This window comes from Heterocephalus glaber, unplaced genomic scaffold, assembly GCF_053883595.1.
Source record: "Heterocephalus glaber isolate CG9 unplaced genomic scaffold, H.glaber_assembly_v1.0 deba00000943, whole genome shotgun sequence".
NCBI classification, from domain to species: Eukaryota; Metazoa; Chordata; class Mammalia; order Rodentia; family Bathyergidae; genus Heterocephalus; species Heterocephalus glaber.
The window spans coordinates 14,713,585-14,739,873 of record NW_028258175.1 but is presented as its reverse complement, the minus strand read 5'-3'; the positions used below and the strand labels follow the sequence as shown (position 1 = coordinate 14,739,873).

Genomic DNA, 26,289 nt, shown 5'->3' with positions numbered 1-26,289 from the left:
ATGTGAGAATTTGAACAAATAGCTTAATCTTTCTACACCTCAGTTTCACCCTCTGTAAAACAAGACAAGCAGGGCTGGGGCTGTAGCTCAGTGGTAGAGAGCTTGCCTAGGATGTAGAAGGCCCTGAGTTCAATCCCCACCCAGCACAGTAAAACAATCAGAAACAACAAAGCAAACTATCTGTTTCATAGAGTTATTGAGAGTTGCTTTGCACCAAGTTGTCATTCAATAAATTGTACTGATTTTTTAATCACTCTAGCTGCTGATTTTCCTTTATATGTTTAGTGCTACAACGTTTTGTCAGTGAGATAAACCCCTGTGTTCCTACAAAGTAAGGACTCTTATTCCAAACCGCTGTGTCCAAAATATTTTCATCTCTCTCCGATCCTTGCACACTCACCCTGTTCCATTTCACATTTAAATTATGCACACAAGTGCCAACAACAGACATACAGAACCCACGGACCGAGTCCACACTCACGCGTGTACACACTCCCTACAAAGATGGATCCATCGCCCACAGATAAAGACGGGCTCACCCATCCCACTCAAAACCTAGCAGCTGGCTGACAGGTCACAAGCCACCCACAGTGCCAGCTCATGAAAGCAGGGCCCCCGGCTCCAGGATGGGCAGGGGCCTCATTCTAGTTGTTTTGTCGTTCTTCTCAGAGTTTATCATATGCCCTCTTCCTCCCTACCCAGCCCCCAAGTCCCCCCAAGTCTCCAGTGCGCATGTGCCCTGTAGCCCTCCCCCTCCTGGGTACCAGTTGGCGCTCCCGGGCGCTGGCGGCGGCGGCGGAAGAGATGGAGCCGCGTCACGATCGTCCAGCCCCTTAAAACCCTGCTGGCTGAAGCCGCCTCCCTCCCTGCAGCCCGCAGTAGGGATGGAGTAGAGAGGGACCCTTCGACCTGCCCGCGGGGACCAGCTATGGAGTTAAAGCAATCTTTGTCCACCCACCTGGAAACCGAGAAGCCTCTGAGGCGCTATGGGGCGGTGGAGGAGACGGCGTGGAAAGCAGAGGGACTGGGGAGAAGTGAGTACTGGGGCAGGGGTGGGGAAACAGTTGGGATGCTTGAGCGGGAGCCCTGGTCGCCTCAGGAGCGCGCCCAGTGCGAATGCGGGGAGCCCACCCAGGGCAACGCCCCCGCAGCCGGCTTTCAGGGTGGGGGGATGCTGCGCAGCGTGGCGCTCTCCTCGCAAACAAAAGGGGAGACCCTCGGGGGTGGGCTTCACCGAGAGGCTCTGGGAATCGCCAGGCAGCCCACCCAGGAGTCTGGGCTGAACTTGGGAGTCCTGGGTCCGCAGCTCGCGGCCAGTCCCGGGAAGTCAGGGCTTTTCCGCAGCAGAGGGAGGGGTTCTTTCTCCGCCTGCCAGGGATGCGCCGGGGCGCTGGAGAGGCAGGGCCACCCTGGAAAGCGCCCCCGTCCCCCAAGAGGGGGAGTGTCCGCTGGCTTTCAGCTCGCCACCCCCAGCACCTGGTTCAGGGCACACCCGAAATTCCCAACCTCTCTGGTCTCCTTCGGGTGGGTCCGAGGGAAGGGGAAAGGGCTGGGGAAGGCCAACCCTGAGCTAACCCTCCTCTGTCCCTTGGCTCAGTGACAGACTGGTTTGGGAATAGTCCTGGAGGCAGTTCTGAAACAGACCGGCTGTGTTCACCGGTACTCTTCTGTTTTGTTCTGGTGTCAATATCTCGAAATAAATGAAGGACTTTTGTTTGCAATTAATAGGACACAACAGTTGAGACTCTTACCCTCAAAGTGTAGAGGCAGCTGCCGGAGCCCTGGGTCACCAGCTGTCCCTGCACACCCGGGGCCTGCTCGGCGTGGAGTCCTCTGCTCTGGCACAGCTTACCGGGCCCCCCGGGCCCCCACCACCTTGCAGCTTCCCACCTGGGCTCTTGGTAACAGTGCTCCCTGCTCTTCCCAGCACCAGTTTTGGAGTTATGTGGGGTTGAAGTATGGTGAATGCGCTCTTTTCTTGTCTTCACCTGGGAGAAAACTGTGTGTACTTTCTCTACATCTGTAACTATGAATCACAACATCTTCCTAGAAGGGCTCAGTTGTATTCTGATTCTAATGGATTCAAATTAAAATCACAATTAAATGTCTCAGTTTCTCACCTGCTGCGATGGCTACTTTAGGGTTTCAACCTCTTTCCTTCTTTCTTTTTCTTTCTCCTTTCAAAGCCTGGGTCACTTCTGTTTCATTCTTTACAAACCTTTGGCTTCGTTGCTTTGGCGTAACCTCAGAGTGAAGGTCTGTGTTTCTCACAAGCTCAAAATAATTTCAACTGTGGCTACCTTTTGTTGTTAGATTGTCATGAACTTTCAGGGAATCGTCTCATTCAATCTCCACAAGGTCCTCTTGTATTATTTTGTCTCCCCTGGCAGGAATGAAAACACTGGGGCTTGTGAAGTGATACAACTGTTAAATAATAGAACCTAGATTTGAACCCAGGCTTGTTTAAATCCCAGCCTCCTAGCATGAAGGTTTCTTGCTCTCATGTTCTCAGAAACCTTGTTAAGTCTGTTGAGAAAGTCCCAGAGCCAGGTCAGTGACAAGTGTATAACAGCACTGTGGGTCTCTGCAGCTCACAGTGGCCTGGAAAGAAGGCTGGGGGTGAGAAAGGCAGAAGCTGCCCAAATTCAAGTAAGTGCCGATTTGAATCCTCCCTCTGCCCCTTGTTGACAGTGGGACACTAGGCACATTTCTAAGCTGCACTCTGCCTCTGTGTTATGAAAATGTAAATAATAGTAGTTCCTACCTTATAGCTTTCTTGTGAATATTAAATAAGACAGTGTATGTAGATCTCAAGGTGATGCCCAAGACATCTTGGCTCCTTCCACTGTTTTGCTACCACATCTGTAGAAGGAAACTCTGCAAGGAATTACATAAAACAACACCCTGGACTAAAACGGGAACGTTGGTGGGTTCCCTATAGCTTTTTATTTTCTCATCATTGTATCAGGAAAAATTTCAAGCATATATATTCAAGCATATAAATTTCAAGCTTATTGCAGTAAGCGCCCAATTTATACCAGTTTAGCCCATGATATTTTTGTACTTCTAACTCCTAGGCTATAAACTGTTAAGTCTGGCAGAAGGGCTTTCTCATTCTTCCAAACCATCAAAGACCCTGAGACTTGCTTCCTGGCCAACAATACAAGCCCATAGTTCTGCTTTTGCATGGATCTCTAAATATCTTTTTCTTCCTTTTTATTTATTCACATTTGAAATCCTTTTTTTCCCCCAGTGTGAGGGATTAAATTCAGGACTTCAGGCATTGTAGGTGAGTACTCTACCACTGACATACAAGCCCAGCCTCCAAGTCTTCTTTAAGAGCTAACCCAGCGTCCCACTTTTTATTACTTTTTATTAGTGCGTATTTAAAGTACATAATGATTACATTTATCGTGGGGAGTTGGTACATGTATTCAATACATCTTAATTCTTGTTTTTGTTTTCATCCCCTACCTCTCCTCTACTTTCTCGCTCCCTCTGACTCTTGGCCCTCTTCCCATTGGCAAAAGCTCTATGTATTCTCATCCTTTTCTCCCGTCAGTGTTTTTCTACCCTTTTCCCTCCCTTTCCTCTGCCCTCCATCTCTTGTTCTCTTAGCCATTTGAAAAATATCTCCCTATTTTCCTATTCATCTTTAATTTACTCCACTCCCTCTCTATAATATATGTTAATATATATTATATATTTTATAATATATATATTTTCTTTTTGGTACTGGGAATCAAACTCAGGTGCTCAAGCTTGCCAGGCAGGCACTGTGCTGCTGAGCTTCATCCCCAGTCTTGTAGTTTCTTATATAAGAAAAGCAATGTGATGTTTAAGCTTGTGTGTCTGACTTATTTCACCTAATATGTTCTCAAGTGGCATCCATTTGCCTAAAATACCTCAAGTTTATTTTTCTTTATGGCAGAGTAGTACTCCGTTGTGTATAAATACATTTTCTTTATCCATTCACTTGCTGATGGACATATAACACCATTTCCAAGATCCAGCTGTTATGCATTGTGCTGCTATAAACATGGGTAAGCAGGTATCCTTGTGTATGATGACTTTAACTCTTTTGGGAAGATACCTAGAAGGCATTAACTGGATTGAATGGAATTTCTATTTTTAGTTTTTTGAGGAATCTCCACACTGATTTCTGTAGTGGTTGCATTAGTTTACATTCAGAATCTCACTCTTTAATCTTAAATCTGGTAGGTTCTGGTCTTCAAACTCTTATTTGGAACCAGGCGTATTTTGATTAAAGTGACTGTTTTGGAGCATTCTTCTAACTCTGAGGGGATCTAGGAATCCATTCCATAACTTCTGGGGCCTCCATTTACTTATTAGTGAAGTGTGAAAATTAGTACTATTGACTCTATGGATAACAATCCCTGAACCAACATTGTGATAAGTGAAATGCTGGAGAATAGAAAGAGCCCATTAAAAAGAAGGCATGTTCTTTTTGACTTCTGCACGTATTTAAATATTTTATGCTAAACACTGAGTATGTGTAAATTAAAAAGCATTGAAAAGGGAGAAAGATTGTAGAACTCATTGGTTTTAGTTAAGGTTGTGTTAATTTCTGCCTTTCATTTCAACCCTAGTTGTTTCTTTTTTTCAACTCTAGTGTTTAGATGAAAGGTATGAGAGCTCTGAAGTCGGGAAATGAATTCAAACCAGCTGTACCCCTTTGGAGCTTTGTCATCATGGGAAATTTGCTGAAGCCCTCCTTGTATGGGCTACTTCATCTGTAAAATGGGGATAACTAGAGTAATGGGGAATTGGGGCTCTTGGCGCATTGAATGAGAATAATGCACATAATGCAGTTAGCAGAGTTGATGCTGAATGGTTGATGTAATAGGGCATATGTCAGTGGCGTCCAACAGTGTTTGCAGAGATTATTCCAAGCTTACTAGCCATTGCTCTTCGTGGCTCTCATGTCTTTGTAAGTTCTAGATAATGATTGTGTATATACTGCCTTCCACAGGAGGATGTGTGGGGGAAAGGCTTTTGAAGCCCTGAAAATCATCTAGTATTTTTTCATTTGAGACAGATTCTGAGCAATTGCTTCCATGCATTTGTAACAATATTTTTCCACTAGCAGTGAGGGTTTTTTTTAACTCAGTTTGATAATGTATAGTGACATTGCAGTGTGGTGAGATATAGAAAAATATTGCTTTCAACCAACTGTAATTAATTGAGGGAGACACAAAAAAAGGTGCCTTTTGAAAAAGCACAGGTGTTTTGTTTTTTTTAACAAAAACAAAAACACAGTTGTCTGTTGCTATGGACATTTCTTGGAAGATTTGGAAGTGCCTTCAAGGATGACCAAGATTTTGGGCAGGGAAATGGGGGAGGGGAAGCCCAGTGCAGAGAGAATGCCACCAGAGGCAGTAGCATCCACAATGGTATCAAAGTAGAAATAAATGAGCCATGGGTAGGAGATTGGAATAAATTGGAAAGCTTAGGCAGCAATCTTTCCATAAACCCAGGGGAGATGACGGTTATTTAAAAGTGCAAGGATGTGTATAGACTAGCAAGCAGATCGTTAAACTGACCAACGTTCCAGGTTTAATAAACAACATGGAGACTGAAATCATGTGAATTGTTGGCAATCAATTTAACAGATTCTTAGGGGGAAGGTTTTGTATAGTTTTCCTCTGTTTGATAAAACAGGTTAATTTTATTATTTTGCTTTAGCATTTTCCTTTTTTCTTATTACAGTAATATATGTACTTCATAAAAAATTCAAGCTCATGTAAAATATACAAAGTGGAAATGACCACCATCTTCTCCCTCACTCCCATTTATTCACTTAGAAAATAGGGGTTGAGAGTCTTCCAAGTGCCACGAAGCGCTCAAAGGCTATGGATATGGCGTTGAGCAAGGTCAAGTCCCTGCGCAAGTGGAGCTTTTGCTGAAGGGAAATCAGGATATGGGCTGGGATTTAGAGTGTCAGATAATACCTAAGCAAACAAACAGTTCAGATCATGATATATGTTTTATGAGATTTCCTAGGGGAAGGATAGTTTCTATGGTGGTTAGAAAGTGCTTTTCTAAGAAAGTGACATTTTGCCTTGTATATAGCAGGATTCCAGGCTTAGTTCCAAAAGCCCTTGGTATGTTAGAGTAGGAGACAGAAAGCCAGGGTGACTGGAACTCAGTAGTCAGGGAGAGACTAGAGAGCAATCAGAGAGGAACCAGACTAGTTAGGACCTGCTAGTTGTGGTTAAAAATTTCTCATTGCAGGAGAAACTACTGGAATATTTTAAGCAAGGGACTAACGTGAGCTGGTTTTGGTTTTTAAAAGATCTCATTGGCTACTGAGGGGAGATTAAGATCATAGAGGGTTAAGCCACGATCAATGTAAACATCACTTGATGTATTCCCTGGTTCCTTTGTAATCAATTCCGTTTTGAATAAGTGGTAGTAATTTTCTTGAGTGTGATGAGGGCTGGAGACAGCATGAGCCTCTGAAAGATCAAGTACTGTGTTAAGAATTAACAATGCGACACTCTCTCCACCATCCCCACCAAAGAACTTTGCCCTGAACTTTGTAAATTATTATGGGAACTATAAGAGCAAGGATGTGAAGGTTATTAATATGATAGTATCTAGATTTTTTTTTTAGTGCTTGGTGTAGAACCCAGGGCCTTGCATATACTAAGCAAGTGCATAACCACTGAGCTATACCCCAAGCCCCTCTAGTATGTATTTTGAACAAATCTACTTATTTCCATTTGTCTTTGTTTCACTTTTATAAGAGTTTATTTCTTATATGTTAATAGAAGGAAAATCAATTATGCCTATTTTGGTTTTCTGATTAGTTATTAAATACTACTACTAATAATAGCAGCCACAGTTCTAGCTATGAACCTCAGCTCATTACAGTCTCATGACAATCCTGTAATACATGAAGAATTGTTATTACTATTTTATACTTAGGGGAACTGAAGTTTAGAGAGATTAAAAAACTTACTGCAGGTCGAAAAGTTAGCAAGTGGCAGAGCTGAGTCTGATCCTAGGCCTCTCTGAGTCCAAAAGTTCCTACCCCTGTCTGATATTCCTGGCACAGTGTAGATGCCGTGCAGATTAGGTATGAAGTAAGACACAGCCCCTACTCTCAAGAAGCTTACGGATTTGGGGAGGGGGGACACAGCTACAAAGGACCCCACAACTCATAAAACCAGTAGAACAAGACATACACTAAATCGAAGTGGGAGATCAGAAGAGATTGGCTCCTACTGGGGTACTCAGGGCAAGAGCAGAGGAGTGTTTGCATTGGGTCTGAGGGTGAACAGAGTTTCAAAAGGTGGAAAGAGGAGGGAAAGGCATCTCAGGTGCGTTGGGAGGTGGGGATTCCAAAGGCCAGAGTCCATGCACGGGCTTTTGCCCCCTAGTTTCTTTTCCCTTGGCTTCATGAAGTTCTGGGTCTGTTAGCTTTCATGATGTGGGACTCCCACCCTGAGTGTCTGGTGAATCACTTATGACTTGGATGAACACTTGGGTGGGAGGCCAGCACAGGTAGAGGCTGTTTTTTGGTGTGGCCTTTCAGAGCACCACTAACAAGCTCCCCCAAAGGAGCTCACCATACAATCCATTCATTTCTTCACTATTCACTTAGGCACCTGGCTGGCTTCAGAGGCAAAGAGATGAGAAGGCCCAGACCCTACCTTTGAGGAGTCTCCATGTTCACTCCTTACTTTGCTACTTCCCAGCACTGTGATCTTGGCCAATCTGCCTAACTTCTCTAAACTCAGCTCCCTTATCTATGAAAATAGGTACAGTTCTCTGAAGATTAAACAGCGCAATGCTGTAAAGCATGGTATCTGACATATACATGCCACTAAATTGTAGTGCTAGTAACATTATTAAGGTTTGGCTCAGTTTCACTGACATTTATTAAGAAATATCTGCTAGGATGGATGGGAAGAGTTGTGATCAAAGTCTGAGGAACAAGTAGCCCTACAATGAGGAGTATTCTCTACAACAGGATCTGTAAAATCTGCAAGGCCCTGGATTCTATGCCAAGCACCACAAAAAAAATCCAAGTTGGAAAGTAAGTAGAAAGCAATGATGTGATTTATTCTGCTCATTTAAAATTCCCAAACATACAAGTCATTCATTTGTCTATTTATTCATTCATTCATTCACCCATTCCATAAATATTTACTGATAGCCTCTTCTATGCCAGGTATTACACTAAGCTCCTGAGAGTACAGTAGTCTTTTGAGTAAGGCGCATACAGCCCCTGCCTTTGGGGGATTTAGGGTCTAAAGGGAACAGGCCCTGCTTCCAGGGGCACAAAACAAAGGAACCAAAAGGTAATGCTGTTTGTCCCAGTCATTGTGAAACAGAATCCAGGACATTCTGCCCTCTTAGTTAAATGTGATCAAGAGATGAATTCGGTTGTTTTGCTAGAGATGTGTTTTCCCTGGCCTTTGAGAAGTTAGTCTTACTGGGGTCAAACCAAGTTTTACTGGCTGACCTGAGTGCAATTTGCTTCTGTCTTCCTGCAAGAGCTGGTGACCCCAGAGACCCCAAGTGTCCTATCCATGGCTGAATGCTGATGCCCATTGCCCATCACCTTCCCCAGCACTTAGAAGGTTCTCATTCACTTAATAGGTGCTGAATCAGGTGACTGGTAATCCACAAAGCTGAGGTACAAATTGTTTAATAGTGTTTTGTAACCTTTGAAATCATTAAACTGAAAAAAATAAAGTTAGCTGGAGTGTCAGTTCATCTGAATCACCTGCCCATTTGGTTTAGGCAGTTCACTCCTGATACTGCAGTTAGATTTGCATTCTTGCTTTCTGCTTTGAAGGAAAGACACAAGATTTTCAGATCAGATACAAAGTTAACAGGAATAGGTGCTGTTGTGGGGAACTGGTAGCACAAGGACAATATTAGGATGGGTTATAGGCTGGGCTGGTGTGTTACATGGACCTTGTCTCCCCGACACTTAGAAGTCAGCACAGGATAATTCTATTTTTTTTTTTTTTGTACCGGGGATCGAACTTGGGACCTTGAGAAGTCAGCACAGAAGAGGTGCACTGTTCAAAGGAGCATAGACTTCTGAATCCACAAAACTAAAAAGCAGCAAACCACAAAACTAAAAAGCAGCAAACCACACTGAATACACTGGTCCATTCAAAAGGCATTCTAATTTCATGCAGATAACATGTCACTGGTGGTGATACTGTGGAGTGTTGTAGCTGTTTTGGAAAACAATCAGGCAATATCTTTAAAATTTTAAATATGAAATATACTTATAAGCTTTGACAGAGCAATCTCACTCCTGGGACACTATCCTTTATTAAAAAGTAAAACATCCAGAAATTCAGGAGGATTGAAGTTCAAGGCCAGACTGAACAACTTAGCAAGACCCTGTCTCAAAATAAAAGATAAAAAGGGATGGGATCTAGCTCAGTGCAGGGCCCTGGGTTCAATCCCAATACTGCCAAAAAAGAAAAATAAAAAGTGAAAGAGTTATATGACCTGAGAAAAAACTAGAGTATATGGAACTCTGTCCAATAAAAATAAAAACATCAGTACACAAAGATCTATGTACAAAAATCTGGGCACAGACTTGTTCATCCACTATGAAATGATATGCATCTGTTAAAAAGGTACAAATTAGCTGCACATATGGCACATGCCTGTAATCCCTAGTTACTTAGAGGGTGAGATAGGAAGAAATTTGAGGTCAGCCTGGCCAACTTAGTGAGACCCTGTCCTGAGATAAAATTTGAAAAGGCCTGGAGATGTAGCTCAGTGGTAGAGCCCTGCCTAGCACAGGCAAGGCTCTGGGTTCAGCCCCCAGCACAAAGGGGGTGGGGGTAAATTGGGGTGTAGGTGTAATTACGTGGTAGAGCACTTGCCTAGCAGGTACAAAGCCTTTGGTTAGATCCCCAGCATCAATCAATCAATATCAATAAATGGCAGCAATAGTAGTTGTCTTAGAGGTATCACAGAGGAAGAAAAATGACATCCAGGAAATGTATATAACAGGATCTCGTTTCTGTAAGACACAATTCTTGCTCTCTTCCCTCATCTCTATCTTCCTGTCTGGGAGTGCTGGAGACCTGCCATCCACTGCTGCAGGATCCATCCATCTTCATCCTCTTTAGAGAGGCAAGTGAAGGCCCCCAACCCTCAGCACGTCCTGGTGGTTAGAACCAGTGCAAACAAAATCCTGAAAAGCAGTCCCGCTGGGGCCTGGTGGCCAGGCTGCGTTCAAGAAGCTGAGAAGCCATTTCCCTAGGCTCAGTTCTGCCTTATAACATGGCTTTGTTGTTTCTCAAATGCTTACCCAGAGCCAGGACTAGGTTAGCTTTCTATGTCTTCTCCATTGAGATTAAGATTTAAAAAATAATAAGGTATAAAACTACAAAACACAAAATTAACCTTCAAGTGTCATACAATTTACTGACATTTAGTGCATTCAAAATGTTGTGCAACCATTATTACCTCTACCTAATTCAAAGACATTTCTTCACTAAAAGGAAACCATGAAGCAGTTTCTCCCCATGAACCTGTAGGGGACACAAGTTTCTTTCCCTCACCTATTACTAGGTTCATAGCAGAGCTCTCTGTAGCAGAAGGTAGATTCACAAGAGAAAAGCACAACACATTTGTTTAATACATTTTTGGTTCCCCTTATACAAAATATTTGGGACCAGAAGTGTTTCAGATTTTGGATTTTTTCAGATTTTAGAACATTTGTATATACATAATGAGCTGTCTTGGAGAAGGGACCCAAGTCTAAACTCTAAACTCACCCCCCCACACACACATAAAAACCCTGTACACGCAGCCTGAAAGTCATTTTATACAATATTTCTGGTGCCCTTGTGTTTTGATTGTGACTCATATGTCACAGGAGGTCAGGTGTGGAATTTTCTTCCTGTGGCATCATTTCAATACTTAACAGCATTCAGGCTTTGGAGGATTTGGGACTTTCAGATTAGGGTTGGTCAATCCATATGAGTTTTATATGACATGGGAACTTTCAGCCATGAAAAAACAAAGAAGAAAGGACACCTGAGTATTTTTATGCACAGTCGTAGAGAAGGTGCAGCATGACCAGAGGACCAAATATGACATGATGGAACCAGACTGGGGGCCTTAGCAAAGCCTGATTGCTCACATTCTTCCAGGTGGCCCTGTGTAGAACTCCTCCTCTTCAGGTACAGGTTCACCTGACCTGTGGCACATATCAGTACTGCTTCCCTCTTATGGCTCCCAAATTTTCCATTTGTGGATGGACTACTTTTTAAAATGTTTTCTTCAGTTGATGAACATTTTGGTTCTTTCTACTTTTTGGCTATTGTGAGTACTGATGCTACAAACATTCACAGATAACTATTTGCGTATTTTTATTATTGTTTGTCATGCTGTAGATGGAACCCAAGGCCCCACCCATGCTAAGGATGTGCTTTCTCACTAAGCCACACCCCCAGCTCATGATATTGGTATTTAACCATATTGAGTACATACCTAGGAGTGCGATTGCTGGCCATACAGTAATTCTATATTTAACCTTTTGAGGAAGACACATGGATTTTTTATTTCCACATTCTCCAGAAATTTCCCCCTGTCCCAACTCTTTTATTCATCCTTTTTTTCCCCTGAAATTTTTTAATTCTGAGAGGTTAGAGAGACAGCGTGGGAAGATGGCATCTTACGGTCATTAAATAAATATATGAATTTTTCACCTTGGGTTGAAAGCCCGCCTTTCCCACTTATTGACTGGTTGATCTTAGCCAAGTTATGGAACCTCTGTAGGTTTTCATTTACTCTTCTGTCCTGCTAATAATACTTTCCATCTCTCACAGGGGAGTTCAGGGTGAGGAGCTATGTATAATACTCACCACAGTGCCTAGCATGCAGTAAATACATAAAAACCCGTTAGCGATGACAATTACTATAAACAGGTGCATTAGCCTACACTTCCATAAAAAACGCCACAGACTTGATGGCTTAAACAACAGAAATGTATTTCCCACAGTTCTGGAGGCTGTGAGAAATGCACTCCAAGGACAAGGTGCTGGTGAACAGGCTTCATTCTGGAGTTACTTGAGCTCGGAGAACAGTGCCTTCTTGCCATGTGGTCATGTGACCTCTCTTTGTGCTCATGTGAGGAGGGAGGGGACAGAGACAGGGAAGGGCAGAAGAAGAGAGGAAGAGGGGATGAGAGAGAGAACATGCTGCTTTCTCTTCTTAAAAGGACATCAATCATACCTGATTCATTTAGGACTTTATTTAATCTTAATTCCCTCCTTGTTTGTCCTGTCTTCACAAACAGTCACACTGAGGATTAGGGTTTTGACATAGGAATTTAGGATGGGGGACACACCTCTGTTCATAGCAATAGTCTTCTTAATTAGGACCAGAAGTAGCATTTTAGTATCATGATACCTTAGGGATGGAAGGAAATTTGGAGTCCAACTAGTCCAAGATTTCTCAACCTCAGCACTTTTGACATTGACATTCAGGGCTGGATGATCATTGTGGGTGTGTATCCTGTGCTCTGAAGGATGTTTAGCAGCTTCTCTACCTGCTGTGGCGATCAAAAATATCTTCCAAGGGCCGGGGATTTGGCTCAGTGGTTTCGACACCTGCTGCGCAAGCGCAAGGACCCAAGTTCGATCCCCAGTACAAAAAAAAAAATGTCTTCCAGACATTGCCACGTGTCTCCTAGAGGGGCAAAATTGCCCCTGGTTAAGAACCATTGATCAAGTTTAACATCTTTTCTTTTTTTTTTTTACACCCTTTCTTATACAAATACTTTAGGTTTTGTTTGTTTGTGGGGCTGGAGACCAAACCTAGGACCTCATGCATGCTAAACACATATTCTACCACCAAACTACACCTCCATCCTAAATCAAGTTTTGGATGCAGATACTTTGTCAAAAGACTGTTCCTGTTCCCCTCTTGTTCCTAAATTTCTGATCTCTTATTCTATAGATATCTTACAGTCTTCTGTACATAAACACATACTCACACATAACACAAACACACACACAAGACACTCACAATCAAAACCATTGGATATGCTCAGGAGGAAGCTAAGAGAAATACAATTAGGAAATTCTCACAGCATAAAGAAACCTCCCCATGCAAAATGGACTTGATTCTCCTCAAGGCATTTCTGCACAGGAAGTTTCCTACTTAACAACAAATTGAAGTGATGGAGAAATTGTCACTTCCATTTATAACGCAGAAAATGGAACGCTTCATGAGATGACTAGGAATACCCTCCACAGAAAAACCCTCAGCTCTGCTCCCCCGAAGGAGCAGGATCTGAGTCAGCCCAGGGATGATCCGGGCTCCAGCGTTGCTCCGGAACATTATCTGTTTCTAGGGGCTGACTGCTTTCTCTTTATCACCACCTCCAGGAGTCCACAGGAAATAATAAAAGAGACAAGCAGACTATAGCACCCTAGGTGACAAATGACATCTCAATTTTTGCAAACTGGAACTAATATTTCTCTTGATGAGGTGAGAAAGGAGAAAGAATGATCTATCATTCACCCTTTAATGTTCTTAGGTAAATTTCCTTGTATGGAGGTATACTGAGAAATAAGGTTTCCCTAAAAGTTCAGGGGTCTTTTCTTTCTCTTAAGGAGGACAGTGAGTGTATACATTGCCTGCGTTTGTGCTCTTCACTTCTATAGGGCACAGACTAAAAATGGTTCATGTGGGGGACAGTCCAGACCTGTGGGATTCCTATCCCTGGCTGCACCTTAGACTCTCCCATGTCATTTAATATAATCAGCCCATTTCTCCACCTCATTTTTAATGGATTAGAAACCCCAAACCCAGGGGGAAGATGGTTTTCCCAAAGGCTAAGCAGTCACAGAAATCAACTCGATCCCATTTGTCCTATATATTCAAAACAAAGCTAAGCTGAAAAAAAAGTTTGTTTCCTCAGAAATGATTTTCTCTACAAGACCATGATGGCCAACACCTGAAGGCTTTTAGTAAAATAATTAAATCTGAAATTGTAAGCTTGTCATGGCTCCTGGGAAAAAACAGTTTAACTCAGCTGTCCCGTTGCCCTAGATTAGCTGTCCTTGTTTGAATACAAAAGGTACTGATGCTGTACTGCTATTTACAACCATTATTCAAAGTTTTGTCATGGACAGAGAGATAGATCCATGACCTATATTTGGTGGGCCAGCCTCTCCATTAATTTATCTTTTTCTGAAAAAAGGAAACATCGTAAACTGTATTTAGGGAAGGTAATTATCCAAGAGTTAATGCATATCCTAAAGAAACAGCTGGTTATATGACAACATGACAGTTGTAGTAGACATTCACCCATAGTTTTCAGGGGCAGGAAATAAGTCGTATTTGAGGAAATATAGTGTGTTATCTTTCTGCTGCTGTGACAAAATACGTAAGATAAACATTTTAAAGAAGAAAGGGCTTATTTTGGCTCACAGCTTCAGAAGCTTCAGTCCATGGTTGAGTGGCTTTGTTGTTTCTGGGCCAGTGTTGAGGCAGGATATCATAGTAGAGAGAGTGTGGTAGAACAAAGCTGCTCACCTCAGGGCAGCTGGAAACAGGAGGAAGGGGAAAGGGCAGGGCCCCAACTTCTGCCTCAAGGGCACACCTGCCCAAGATGTAACTTTCTTTCAGTGGCTCCACCTCTTAAATGTTTCACCACTTCCCAATAGGGCTGCAGGCTGGTGACAAAGCCTTAACACCTGAGCCTTTGGCAGACACTGTAGATCCAAACTAGAGGATATGGGAAAATAATTAATACCTTCTTATGTTATTATGAAGAGAGAATTTTTCAGGAAAAGGTAAAATCCTGTCACAAAGATACAAAAATGGCTGGGTGCAGTAGCATATGCTTATAATCCCAGCTACTTGGAAGACTTAAGCAGAAGGACAATAATAAGTTCAAGGCCAGCCTGGGCAACTTTCAACCCTGTGTGAAAATAAAATTCTACTCTATCAATGAGACAACCAAATAAGTATATAACTGGTTTACAAGAATCTGAAGAACAGTCTAATTGATAGACGATAAGTATTGAAGTAACTGTGCAAAGGAAAGTACCATTGATTTTTCCACAATGCAAGTCCATTGAATTTCTGTGAGACAGAACAGAATTTGCATGTGGCTAGGAATTATTCTGGACTTGTTATCAATTCCCTACTACTTGCACAGTTGTGAAATAGCTCAAAGACAATGAAAGACCAGGCACAGCCTGCAGAAGTGACCTTTAGATGATGCCCTTTTCCATGGAAGCACACCCTTTTTCCCCCTACTTTACTCTCTCCTGAAGAGAACACAGAGAAAATTCAAGTCCTTAATTAACCACATTTTTCCAGCACAAAGAAAGCTACTGGTTTTCAGTTAAAAAATGATCCTTTAGAGCAGTGATGGTGAAACTTTTAGAGGCCGAGTATGCAAACTGCAACCCCAAACCCATTTATTTATCACAAAGTGCCAACATTGCAATTAAACTTGAATACTGAGGTTTTAGTTTAGAAAAAAACAACTCATACATTAACATCTATTCTCTTAAAAGAAAAACAAATAATATATGTGCCATAGGTTCAGCACCACTGCTTTAGGGCATAAAATGAAACATGGTCCCCTGAATGTTTATGCTTGAAGAATGGACTCAGAGGGGCTGCTGAAAAGTGGCTTAACGTCTTGGTATATTACTTATCCAGATGTTCTCTCTTGATGCAAAATATATGATATTTTATTGACCTTTTTATTGCTTCAACCAGATGCTCAGCTTGATTCAAACTGAGAGGGGGGTTAATCTAACATTTGCCAGTTACCCATTTAGCTGCTCTGTGAACTAAAAATATCTACAATATATATGTATTTTAAGCTCAGGGTCATTACTGTGTCATTCTGTGGCTGACAGCTGCTTGGAGTATAGATCTTCCTTTGAAGAAATGGCTGCCAACACAGGGACTGGCACATAGTAGGAATTCAGTACATATTTGCAGAATTGCGTCAAGGTGTTTGAATCCTAAGCGACTGAAGGAAGTTTCGTCACTTCCTAGGGAGGTAAGGGTACTGGGCAAGCTTCTAAAAATGGCTCTGAAGGAGAAATTACTTTGGCCTCTGTAGAATTAGAATCAGGTATCTGGATTTGTAGTATTTACTCAGTTACCATTTCTGTTATCTAAAAATACAGCAAAGCAGCTTGGAACTGGCTGGTGAGACTACCGCTCTGTGTGCGATTACTTACTAACTTGGCATCATAGCTTCATGTATAAAGATCTGACAGCACCACAAGCGAGCATATCAGAGGCAGGGTTTAAAGATAGAAATCCCCTGTAGTGATTTGCTTTTCTCGAAGGCAGCATTTTCTAAACTAGGTTCCAAGGAATAGCAGCTGTTAATACATCTTCTAAGAAAAAGAGGTGGGAATGTGCTCAGTACGTTTGGAAATTGTTGGGTGAAACTTAATGATGAGTTTCTTGGCTGTAAGAATTTTTTTTTTCAGTGCTGGGGGTCGAACCCAGGGCTTTACACATGCTCAGCAAATGCGCTACCACTGACCTACCTATGTCCGAGCCTAGGGATAGGGATGCTTAGTAGGTGATACATATTGTGACTCTCTGAAGGGGTGCAAAACCTAAGTGGATGATACAACAACCACCTGCCCTTGGTTCTGCATGACCTGCTGCTGACCGATGTTTATCGCTCTCATTTCACCCCATCATCCTCTTCCTCAAAAGCTTCTCGTTGCCTCTGATGTCAAACCCAAACTCTGCTACCATTACTGGGGACGGGGTGCATGTGATTGAATCCAGGGCCTTGCACATACAGTCTGCCACTAAGCTATACTGCCCAGCACCGTGCTACCATACAAATACAATTGTTTGGTTTTTCTTTTTTTGTTGTTGTTTTTGAGACAGACTTCCTCCATGTTGTGGAGGCTGGCCTTAAACTCCTGGGCTCAAGCCCTCCATTCTAGTCAGCCTTCAGGCATGGCCCCACAGACATGTGCCACAGTGCTAAGCTTGTTTTTACTTTTGATTGAAGTTCAATATTCTCTACCTGGTCTTCCTCATCCTCTGTGATTTTCACCTTCTGTCCCTCTTGAACCTCATTTCCTCATGGTCTAAAATGCGCCCTGATCCAGGTAGATTCATCTCTTTCTTTGCTTTCAGATACTCTGTAAAATGGCATGTACCTACCCACCTCATAACACTTATCAAGACCTTTCAACAAGATAAGGATTTGAGCCAGACCCAGGGGCGCACACCTGTAACCCCAGTACTCTGCGAGGCTATAGGCAGGAGGTTCACAAGTTCAAGCCTGGACTGGGCAGTTTAGTGATTACTGAGACCCTGGCTCAAAAACAAAGGAGAGGGTAGCCCAGTGCAAAAGCCCTGGGTTCAGTTCCCAGTGCCTAAGGGGGGGCTTTGATCCCAGTACCCTACACATGATAAAAACCTAATAAATATCTGGTGTTACTATTACTACTCCCTCCCTCAAGCTGTTGCCCGACCCTCCTTTGGTCTTTTCTGCATAAACTCGATTTTGCATTCCCTTTGTGTCAGTCCCATTTGTCTCTCTGTTCCCCTATTCCCTTTATTTGATGTGCAAATTGATTCCAAATGCCTTCTCTGGTACAGGAAAATGCAACCCCCCAGTCTGACTGCTATCTCTGAGCTCTTCCTACATGGAAGTCCAGAAACTGCCCAAATTACAGTGGTGGCTGCTCCAGAACCACTACCCCCCTTCACCTCTTCTCTTCTTTTGTTTTTTTTTTTTTGTGGTACTGGGGATCGAACTCGGGTCCTTCCGCTTGTGAGGCAGGCGGTAGAACCACTGAGTTAAATCCCCCCCCGGCCCCCTCTTCTCTTCTTTTGAAGGATTTATTCCATTTCTGCCTTCCTGTTATACTCTCTCCATCCTGGGTAGTTTAATGCTTGGTTGCCCTTGATTCGATTCAGTTCCATGGGCACCATCTCACTCAGACAATCCGCTTCTTTAGAGCAGGGACTCAGCCTTTCCTTTCCATTTCCTTCTAGTGCTTAGACAAGGGCTTAGAAAATGGTTTTTGTGCAAAAGTAGATGGTAAATATAGTCAACTCTCTGTGTCCTCCACATCTACATCCACAGAGTCTATTAACTCCAGATAGAAACTATTTTCTAAAAACTGCATTTGTACTGACCTTGTACAGACTTTTCTTTTTTTTTTAATCTTTTTTTTTTTCCAGACTTTTCTTCTTGATGGGATATTGGGGATGGAACCCAGTGCCTTGCACATGCTAGGCAACCACTTTGCTGCTGAGTTATACTCCTAACCCCAGACTGGTTTTTTTGTTTGTTTGGTACTGGGGATTGAACTCAGGACCTTGAGCTTGCAAGGGAGTCAGTGGCACCACTGAGCTAAATCCCCAGCCCGAAACTGTTTTTTTTATTATCGTTCCCTAAACAATACAACATAACAGCTACTTACATAGCATTTACACTGAATTGGCTGTTGTCAGTCATGCAGAGAAGATTTAAAGTATGCAGAAAGATGTGCATAGTTATATGTAAATTCCATACCACTTATGTAAAGGATTTGAGCATCTGGAGGTTTTGGCATTTGAGGGGGTTCCTGGAACCACTTACCAGGGGACACCAAGGGGATGGCTGTGATTTAGGTTATGCAAGTCATAAATCTCTGTTGCAACCACTCACTTCTACCTCTGTCTCAGAGGTGTCGCCCCAAAGCTGCCATAGACAAACACCTGAATGAATTAATGTTGCTGGGTTGAAATTTCATATACTATTCCCATGTCATGAAATCTCTTTTTTAAAAAAAATTTTTCCCTCAATCATTTAAAAATGTAGAGGTCATTCTTAGCTCCAAGGTAATATAAAAACTGGCAATGGGCTGGGTTTGGCCTGAAGATCTGCTGACCCTCAGACTAGATCAATGACAGGGATGGAAAGGGGGTCACATCACAGCTGACTGTTTGACGGCTATGGGAAGAGGAAGTTCTGGAGGTTTGCCTTTGGTCATGTGCTTGGATCTTCCCAACACCATTCTGTGACTTTGTTCACAGAACTTGTCCCGCAGCCGGAGACAGAGCACTGCCCAAGAGAAAAGGTTGTATGGCTCAAGTGTTCCTTTTGCAGGTATTCATTTTGGGTGTTTTTACACCCAAGAGATAGGATTATTTGTGAGCAACAGAAATTAACTTTGGATAGTTCAGAGGTTTCCAAATGTAGGGGCAACACATTGATGACTTCAACTCAATTTAAGAAATTGCAACCAACCTTTTTTTAAATGCAGGAGAAAATAGAAGGCTGCATCTAAGGTCCCAAGGGTAAGTATTGTTTTGTGCAATTTTTGTCTTGCTTATGTTTCCACGTATATGCAGATACTGGGTAGCCTTGTATATTTCTTGCCGTGGATCACAGTTAATAAATTTATTTAAGTAAGTTTGCAAAGCATGGGACCTTATAGAGAAAAAGGAATGTATTGGGAGCATGTGGAAATCCCCTCAGAATCAAAGAAAAAGCTAAATACCCCTTCCTTAGAAGAGGAACTATGACAACTCTAATGTTCCAAGTGGCAGAAAATTCAGGGCACTGCCATCAATCTGAATCAGTCCCACTATTTTGCACCTGTGATACACTGTGCTCAAGATTCAAATACCTGGGAGAGAACAGAAAGAAAATCTGTGTTAACCAGTCAATTTCTCTTGTTTGCAAATAATCCTATCTCCTGTGCATGCAAGCTCCCAAAATAAGCACTTAGGAACCTGAACCTTCCAAACTCTCTCTGGGTCTCAGTGCCTCATTTTGGAGGTAGCTGCTTTGCAGCTAGCTGCTGCTCTCAGGCAAGGGACCTTCCCAGACACTGCACAAGCTCTGTGAGCCAAAGGGGGCTGAACAGTTCTGGGGAGGAGCCAGGTAAGGTCAAAGCCAAACAGCTGGCATGTGTGAGCATGTGTGTGTTGGTTCAGCTAGGACAAGCACCCAGCCCTTGGCTAGTCAGGCGGGGCCTCTTGATGGCTGGTCCCAAAGAAGCCTCATTGCATGGGAGAGGTGCATTTCCCATGGAAAGACAGCAAAGTGTCATGGTGACAGCAAGTTCAATGGATGCCAGCCGAGCAAGACCCACAGGTGACAACTAAGGAGTGAAATTATGTCCCCCTCTCTAATAAAAAATAACTGCTGCTTTTATTCTGATAATAAAAGAAGGTTAATACTCATGATTTTAAATTTAAAATCCTGAAAATTATAAAGTAGAGCAAATGACATTTGAAAGATTGCTGCCAGTCTCAGATAACCACTGAAAACATCTTTTCAGATGTCTCTGCCCATGCCCTCCTCCTTTCATCCTCCACCTTCTCTTTCTCCTCTTTTGAATCAAGCTTCTCAAGGACACTTTCTCCCATGTGGACATCAGAAGGAATTCCTTTCCTCCTACAGTTTGAAGGGAGCAAGTCTTGGGGCAGAACTGTACAAAGCTCAGAATCAGTGAGAAGTAGAAGCTGAAGAGAAAAGGAGGGGTGTGTGTGTGTGTGTGTGTGGCAAATTAGCTGTAGCTTGTATAATTTGGAGCTACAGTAACAAGAATGGTATATAACTAGAAGTCTAATCTGATTCAACAAACACGCGTTTGGATTGCTTTTGTGCAGATGGCTCTGCTAGGTGCTGAAGAAGGGAAGGAGGGAAGGAAACCAAGACGCATAAGGCACAGTTGCTTCCTTCCAAGAGCTCCTTGCCTAGTGGGGACAGAGGTGCAAAGAGATTCTAGCACAAACCAGCCTGAGGCAACTGTGGCAACTACATGGGCCCAGGGCTATGGAGACACGGAGGAAAAGGCAATGAAAATGCAATTATCAGGGCTGGGGATTTAGCTCAGTGGCACCACACCTGCCTTGCAAGCGCAAGGTCCTGAGTTCGATCCCAGTACCAGAAAAAAAAAGTGCAATTATCAATTAATTTAGCTTGTTCTCAGGTTCATTTTTCCCTTTACAATACCAAGGCATCCCATCTACCTTCCACTGCAACCTCACCTAGGCCCTTTCCCATGCGCTTGCTTGGCTTTTGGTTCCTAGGAGGGGGAATTTATTTAGGGGGTGTTTTGCTTTGATTCCTCTCTTCCTCATCTGATGAAATCCTTTGCACACTTTCAGGTCTCAAATATCAGTGCCTCCTTCCCCAACCTCTTCTGAGTTCAATACTCCCCTCTGCCAGCACAGTGTTTCTTTCTCATCACCTTACTGACTATTTATGATAGCACATTGCCTGTTTCCCATCCATTCTGTTAGGGTACAGATCACACCTGTTTTATCTTCCTGGAACTTGACTGTGTTCAGTTAGTATCTGCTGAATGAATGAAACATAAATGACTGTGTAAAAGAGATAGTACAATCTAATGAGCAAGGAACACAGACTGGTTAATACAATTAAGATGAGGTCCCTCTGATCACTTAACAAATAGATGCTAAGAGCAGCGTGGGAGGCTGGAATTTGGAATGGAACAAAAAGGACGTAAGTGGAGAAACTCATGACTTTGAATCAAGGGTGAAGTTTAATGAACAGTCTTATATGGATGTTATATTATTAGTTCTATAAGACATTAAACACTTGTAGAAGAGTGAAGGAAACATGAGAACTCTCTGTACTGTCATTGCAACTTTGTGTAAATCTAAAAATACTCCAAAATATAAATTTTATTTTAAAAAGGACGATGCATTTGGCCAGTGCAGGCCAAAGCCCTCTGATGGAAAGTATAAATATAACATCTTGTCCAAGGCTGGGGATTTAGCTCAGTGGTTCTGGCGCCTGCCTCACAAGCATAAGGTCCTGAGTTTGATCCCCGGTACCAAAAAACAAAAAACATCTTTTCCTCACTTTCGTTTAGAACTCCTCAAGAATGCTGTTATAGTTCATATCTTTTCCTTTTCAAATTAATGAAGTTAATGAGAAGAAAATTTATTAAAACTTTTCTTCTCACATGTCAACTTCTATTACTTGATTAAGCTCGAGCATATTCTGTATTTATCAAGAGAAATATCAGGTGCTCCCATTTTTACCACAATTTTAAAGAAGAAATATAAGATCCCGGGCTGGGGATTTAGCTCAGTGGTTCCACTGCCTGCCTTGCAAGCACAAGGTCCTGAGTTCGATCCCCAGTACCAAAAAAAAAAAAAGAAAGAAATATATGATCCCTTAATGTGAAAGCCTCACTCGATGTTAATTAGAAGGTAGCTATGCTCACCACTGTACCAACAGCGCCTCTTCTTGATACTAATCAAATAATAACAAACTCTGTTCTGTATCTAAAGACATCTAAACTCAGTCTATCCTGTTTATTAAGGATCAAGGATCAACTGAGTGTAAGCTACTGCCAACAACCATGGAAGTAATCTAAAATAAATGAAATTTTGTATCTGTAGTCAAAAAATTTTCAGAATCATAGGAGTTTAACTTTTGTGTGTGTGTGTCTGGTGCCCATGATGGGAACTAGGGTTTTGTGCCTGCTAGGCAAATCCTTTAGCCCTGTGCTACATCTCAGAGCCCTCCCCCCTTTTCTGAAGGGGGTCTTGCTATGTTGCCAGACTGGTCTCGAACTCCTGGATGCAAGCAATCCTCCAGCCTCGACCTCCAGAGTAGCTGGGGCTATAGTCCTGGATCATTGCACCCAGCTATTAAGAGTATTTTTTTTTTGGTACCGGGGATCGAACTCAGGACCTTGCGCTTGCAAGGCAGGCAGTGGAACCACTGAGCTAAATCCCCGGCCCTATTAAGAGTATTTTTTAAGACTCCCTCCAAAAGGAGCCAGAAAACTAATTCTCATTCATTTAAATTGAAATAATGAATATATTTAGTTTATAATATGTTTGAGCATATTTTGCAAAGTCAAGTTATACTGAAATCAGACCATAATATCAAACTTATGACTCATTTTGCTAATGTCTGATTTTTTTTCTATTTTCTAACTTGTAGTCATTATAAGATGAGCCATGGCCTATGATTAAATCTTAACTCTTAATGTGCAGCCATCCTGATTTCCTAGACCGTCCTAGTTTTAGTGTGAGAAGTCTCACCTCCTAGGAAACCATCAGTTTTCATCAGGGCAGTTTGTCACCCCACCACTATCCTACTTTACGGAGATTTAAAGAATTGAGGTCAACAACACACTGGTCTCCACACTCCTTATCTGTAGTTTAAAAGCCAGGTACTGTGATCCTGAAGTATAACTACTGCAAGATGACCAAGAGGGGGAAAATGTTTGCATAGAGTGACCTAGGGTTATTGGATGCATAATAATCAAATCAACAAAATAATGTTAATGGTAACCATATATTAAGGCAGGAAGCAGTTTTGTTTCAAGGCAGTGATGGTGAACATATGGTACTCGTACTGCAGTGGGCTGTTTCTTATCACTGAAAGCTCTAAAAGGTTCGCCGTCACCGTTTTACAGAATGCACCTTCAAAACAGTATTCACTATTGAGGCATTTAACCTGTATTCAGAAGCCAGGAACCGCTGGCCTGATTTTTCCACTGTATTCTCTGAAAGGACAATAGTTAATATCTGACTACTGTGAATAGCAATTTCTGGCTCATCAAGTTGACATTTTCCTTTTTCGTGAGGTGGCTGAGACTTAAGGAATTAAATCAATTTTGTGGTATTTATTGCTGGGGCTGCATAGATACTGTCAGTAAGCTTTTTAAAAAATCTCCTTAGGGGCCAGGGATTTAGCTCAGTGGTTCCGCTGCCTGCCTCGAAAGCACAAGGTCCTGAGTTCGATCCCTGGTACCAAAAAAAAGAAAAACAAAATTAAAAATCTCCTTAATAGATGCTCATTATAAAAATCCAAACAATACAAAGAATAAAAAGTACTAAATGCCATTTCCCACCCTTAAACTGCTGCCCCATCACAAATTTGGTGCTCACATCCCCGTCTTTTATTGGACGTAGATTAATATATGGAGTTAAAGAAAATAGTTTGTTAGCTTCTTGTCACAGTATCCAAGATGATCAACTTATAAAGAATAAAGTTTATTGTGGCTCACAGTTTGGAAGGTTTCAGTCCGTGGTTGGTTGGCGCCATTGCTTTGGGGCTATGGTGAGGCGGCACATCATGGCGGGGAGCACAGGGCAGAGCACTGCCAAACACTTCTCAGCAGTGTGGAGGAGGAAACAAACAAGGGAGGAAGAGACTGGGATCCCGCAATCTCCTTCAAAAGCACATCCCCAGTGACCTGAAGACTTACCAGGCCCCTCCTCCTCATAGTGTCACCACCTCCCCATAGTGCCAAGCTGCTGACCAGGCCTTTAATACACAGACTCAGAAGTCTGGGCATTCCAGATACAAGCTATAGCAAATAGATTGGTTGATATCATATGCATTAAATACAACCAATTTTCACTCAATATATCATGATCCTTTATCTCAGAAATACAGAAGTGTCCTTCTATGAGTACTGAATAATTTTAGTGTCTGGTTATATCTTTATTTCCCCCCCAACCAATTCCCTATTGATGGGCATTTAGGCTAGAACATTTTTGCTTTTATTAAGAATGTCACAATTGGCCAGGGATTTAGCTCAGTGGTTCCGTTGCCTGCCTCGCAAGCGCAAGGACCTGAGTTCAATCCCTGGTACCAAAAAAAAATAATAATAAAAATTAAAAAAAAAAAAAGAATGTCACAATAAATGTATTTTTTTCCTTTTGCATATCTGCCTAATTATTTCCTCTGCATAAAATTCTTAAAAGTGGACTTGCTGAGTAAAAGGCAGTCAGCAAGGTTTAAAATGTGAGAGATACATAAGTTTGACTTCATTTTATGAACATTCATGTTGAGATTAAAATTTGTACCCTTGAGAAAGAAATAAAATATCATAATTCAACTGGTACAGTGGGAAAAGCAGCAGACTAGGAGTTAGGGTACCTTGGTTCCTTTTCATGTTACCTCCCAACCAACTAGTTGACCTTTAACAACATCCTTAATATTTCTGGGCAGCTGACTCTTGCTTCCAGCTATGTATCTTGTCTCATGGATCGTCCAGATAATTGATACAGTCATTTTCTACAATGCAAGTATGACCCTGTGCTCAAGTTCAACTGGTCACCATTACCTTCAGAATGAAGCAAAAATTTTGATATGCAGCTACGTGCATTTCTAACTCGTTTTCCCATCACATGCCTAGCTAGACTTCTGATCCAGTTGCCCTGGCCTTCTTGAATAACTCCCAATGCTCACAATTTGTTATGACTCCAGATGTTGGTTCAGATTTTCTCCCTCCTTCTAAAACAGCTGGTCCCCATTTATTTCACCAGCTAACTCTTATTTATTCTTTTTTTGGTACCAGAGATTGAACTCAGGACCTTGCGCTTACAAGGCAGGCGAGGGAACCACTGAGCTAAATCCCCGGCCCTTATTTATTCTTTAATAAATACCTTGGCCTTTTTGCCTACTTGGAAGTATTTTGACCTTATAGGTTGAACCAATTTATCTTCTCTTAGCTCTTACGGATACCACAATTATTCCACACACCCTGTGTAATGTAACACTAATCATACTATATTAGGATGGCTAACTTTGCCGCTCCATTTGTTTGAGGGAAAAAACCATAACCTGTTCACCTTCGAATTCCCGCTGTCTACCACAGAGTTTGACACACATATATTTGGTTAATCTTTGTGGAATAAAACAGCTGATTATAAAATGTGAGGATTTAATGAAAATTAAAAGTTGAAAGAAACACCAGAGGAACCACTAAGGAAATAACTCATAATAATGTAGTAAAAAAAAAGCACAAAGGAATTAAAATAGTACATTAGAAAATATTGATTTAACGTAAAGGAAAGCAGTAAGAGGGGAACAAAGAAACAAAAGAGATCTATAGGAAAATGGCAGTTGTAAGTCCAACAACATCAAATGTAAATATTAAACACTCCAGTCAAGGCAGAGATTGACAATGAGGCTTAAATATATGTTATCTATAAGGGAAACACTTCAGATTTGAAGCCATAAATAGATTGAAAAGGATGCAAAAATGATATGCCATGCAAATAAACACAAGAGAGGAGGAGGGGCTACACCACTGACAAAAGAGACTATAAGACAAAAAGTGTTTGTATTAATTAGTAAGCTTTCCTGGACACAATACCCAACACCCACAAATTAAAGGAGGAGAGGTTTGATTTGGCTCATGGTTTAAGGGCATTCAGTTCATGATGGGCTAGCTCCAAGGGAGAAATATCTTGGTGGAAGGGCTTGGTGGAACAAAGGTACTTATTTCATGGCAGCTGGAAAGCAGAACAGGGAAACAG

The 26,289-nt window shown here is 42.1% G+C and overlaps 1 protein-coding gene across 2 annotated transcripts in view; it reads left to right on the top strand.

Moving 5' to 3' along the window:
• Window positions 1–751: 751 nt before the first annotated feature.
• Window positions 752–26,289, top strand: part of Bmerb1 (bMERB domain containing 1) — a 109,451-nt gene continuing 83,913 nt past the window's right edge. For both annotated transcript variants that reach the window (XM_004855775.3, XM_087209201.1), the window contains exon 1: window positions 752–1,034. In XM_004855775.3, the coding sequence (XP_004855832.1) occupies window positions 929–1,034 (106 nt within the window). In that variant the 5' untranslated portion in view covers window positions 752–928. The remainder of the gene's footprint in view (window positions 1,035–26,289) is intronic.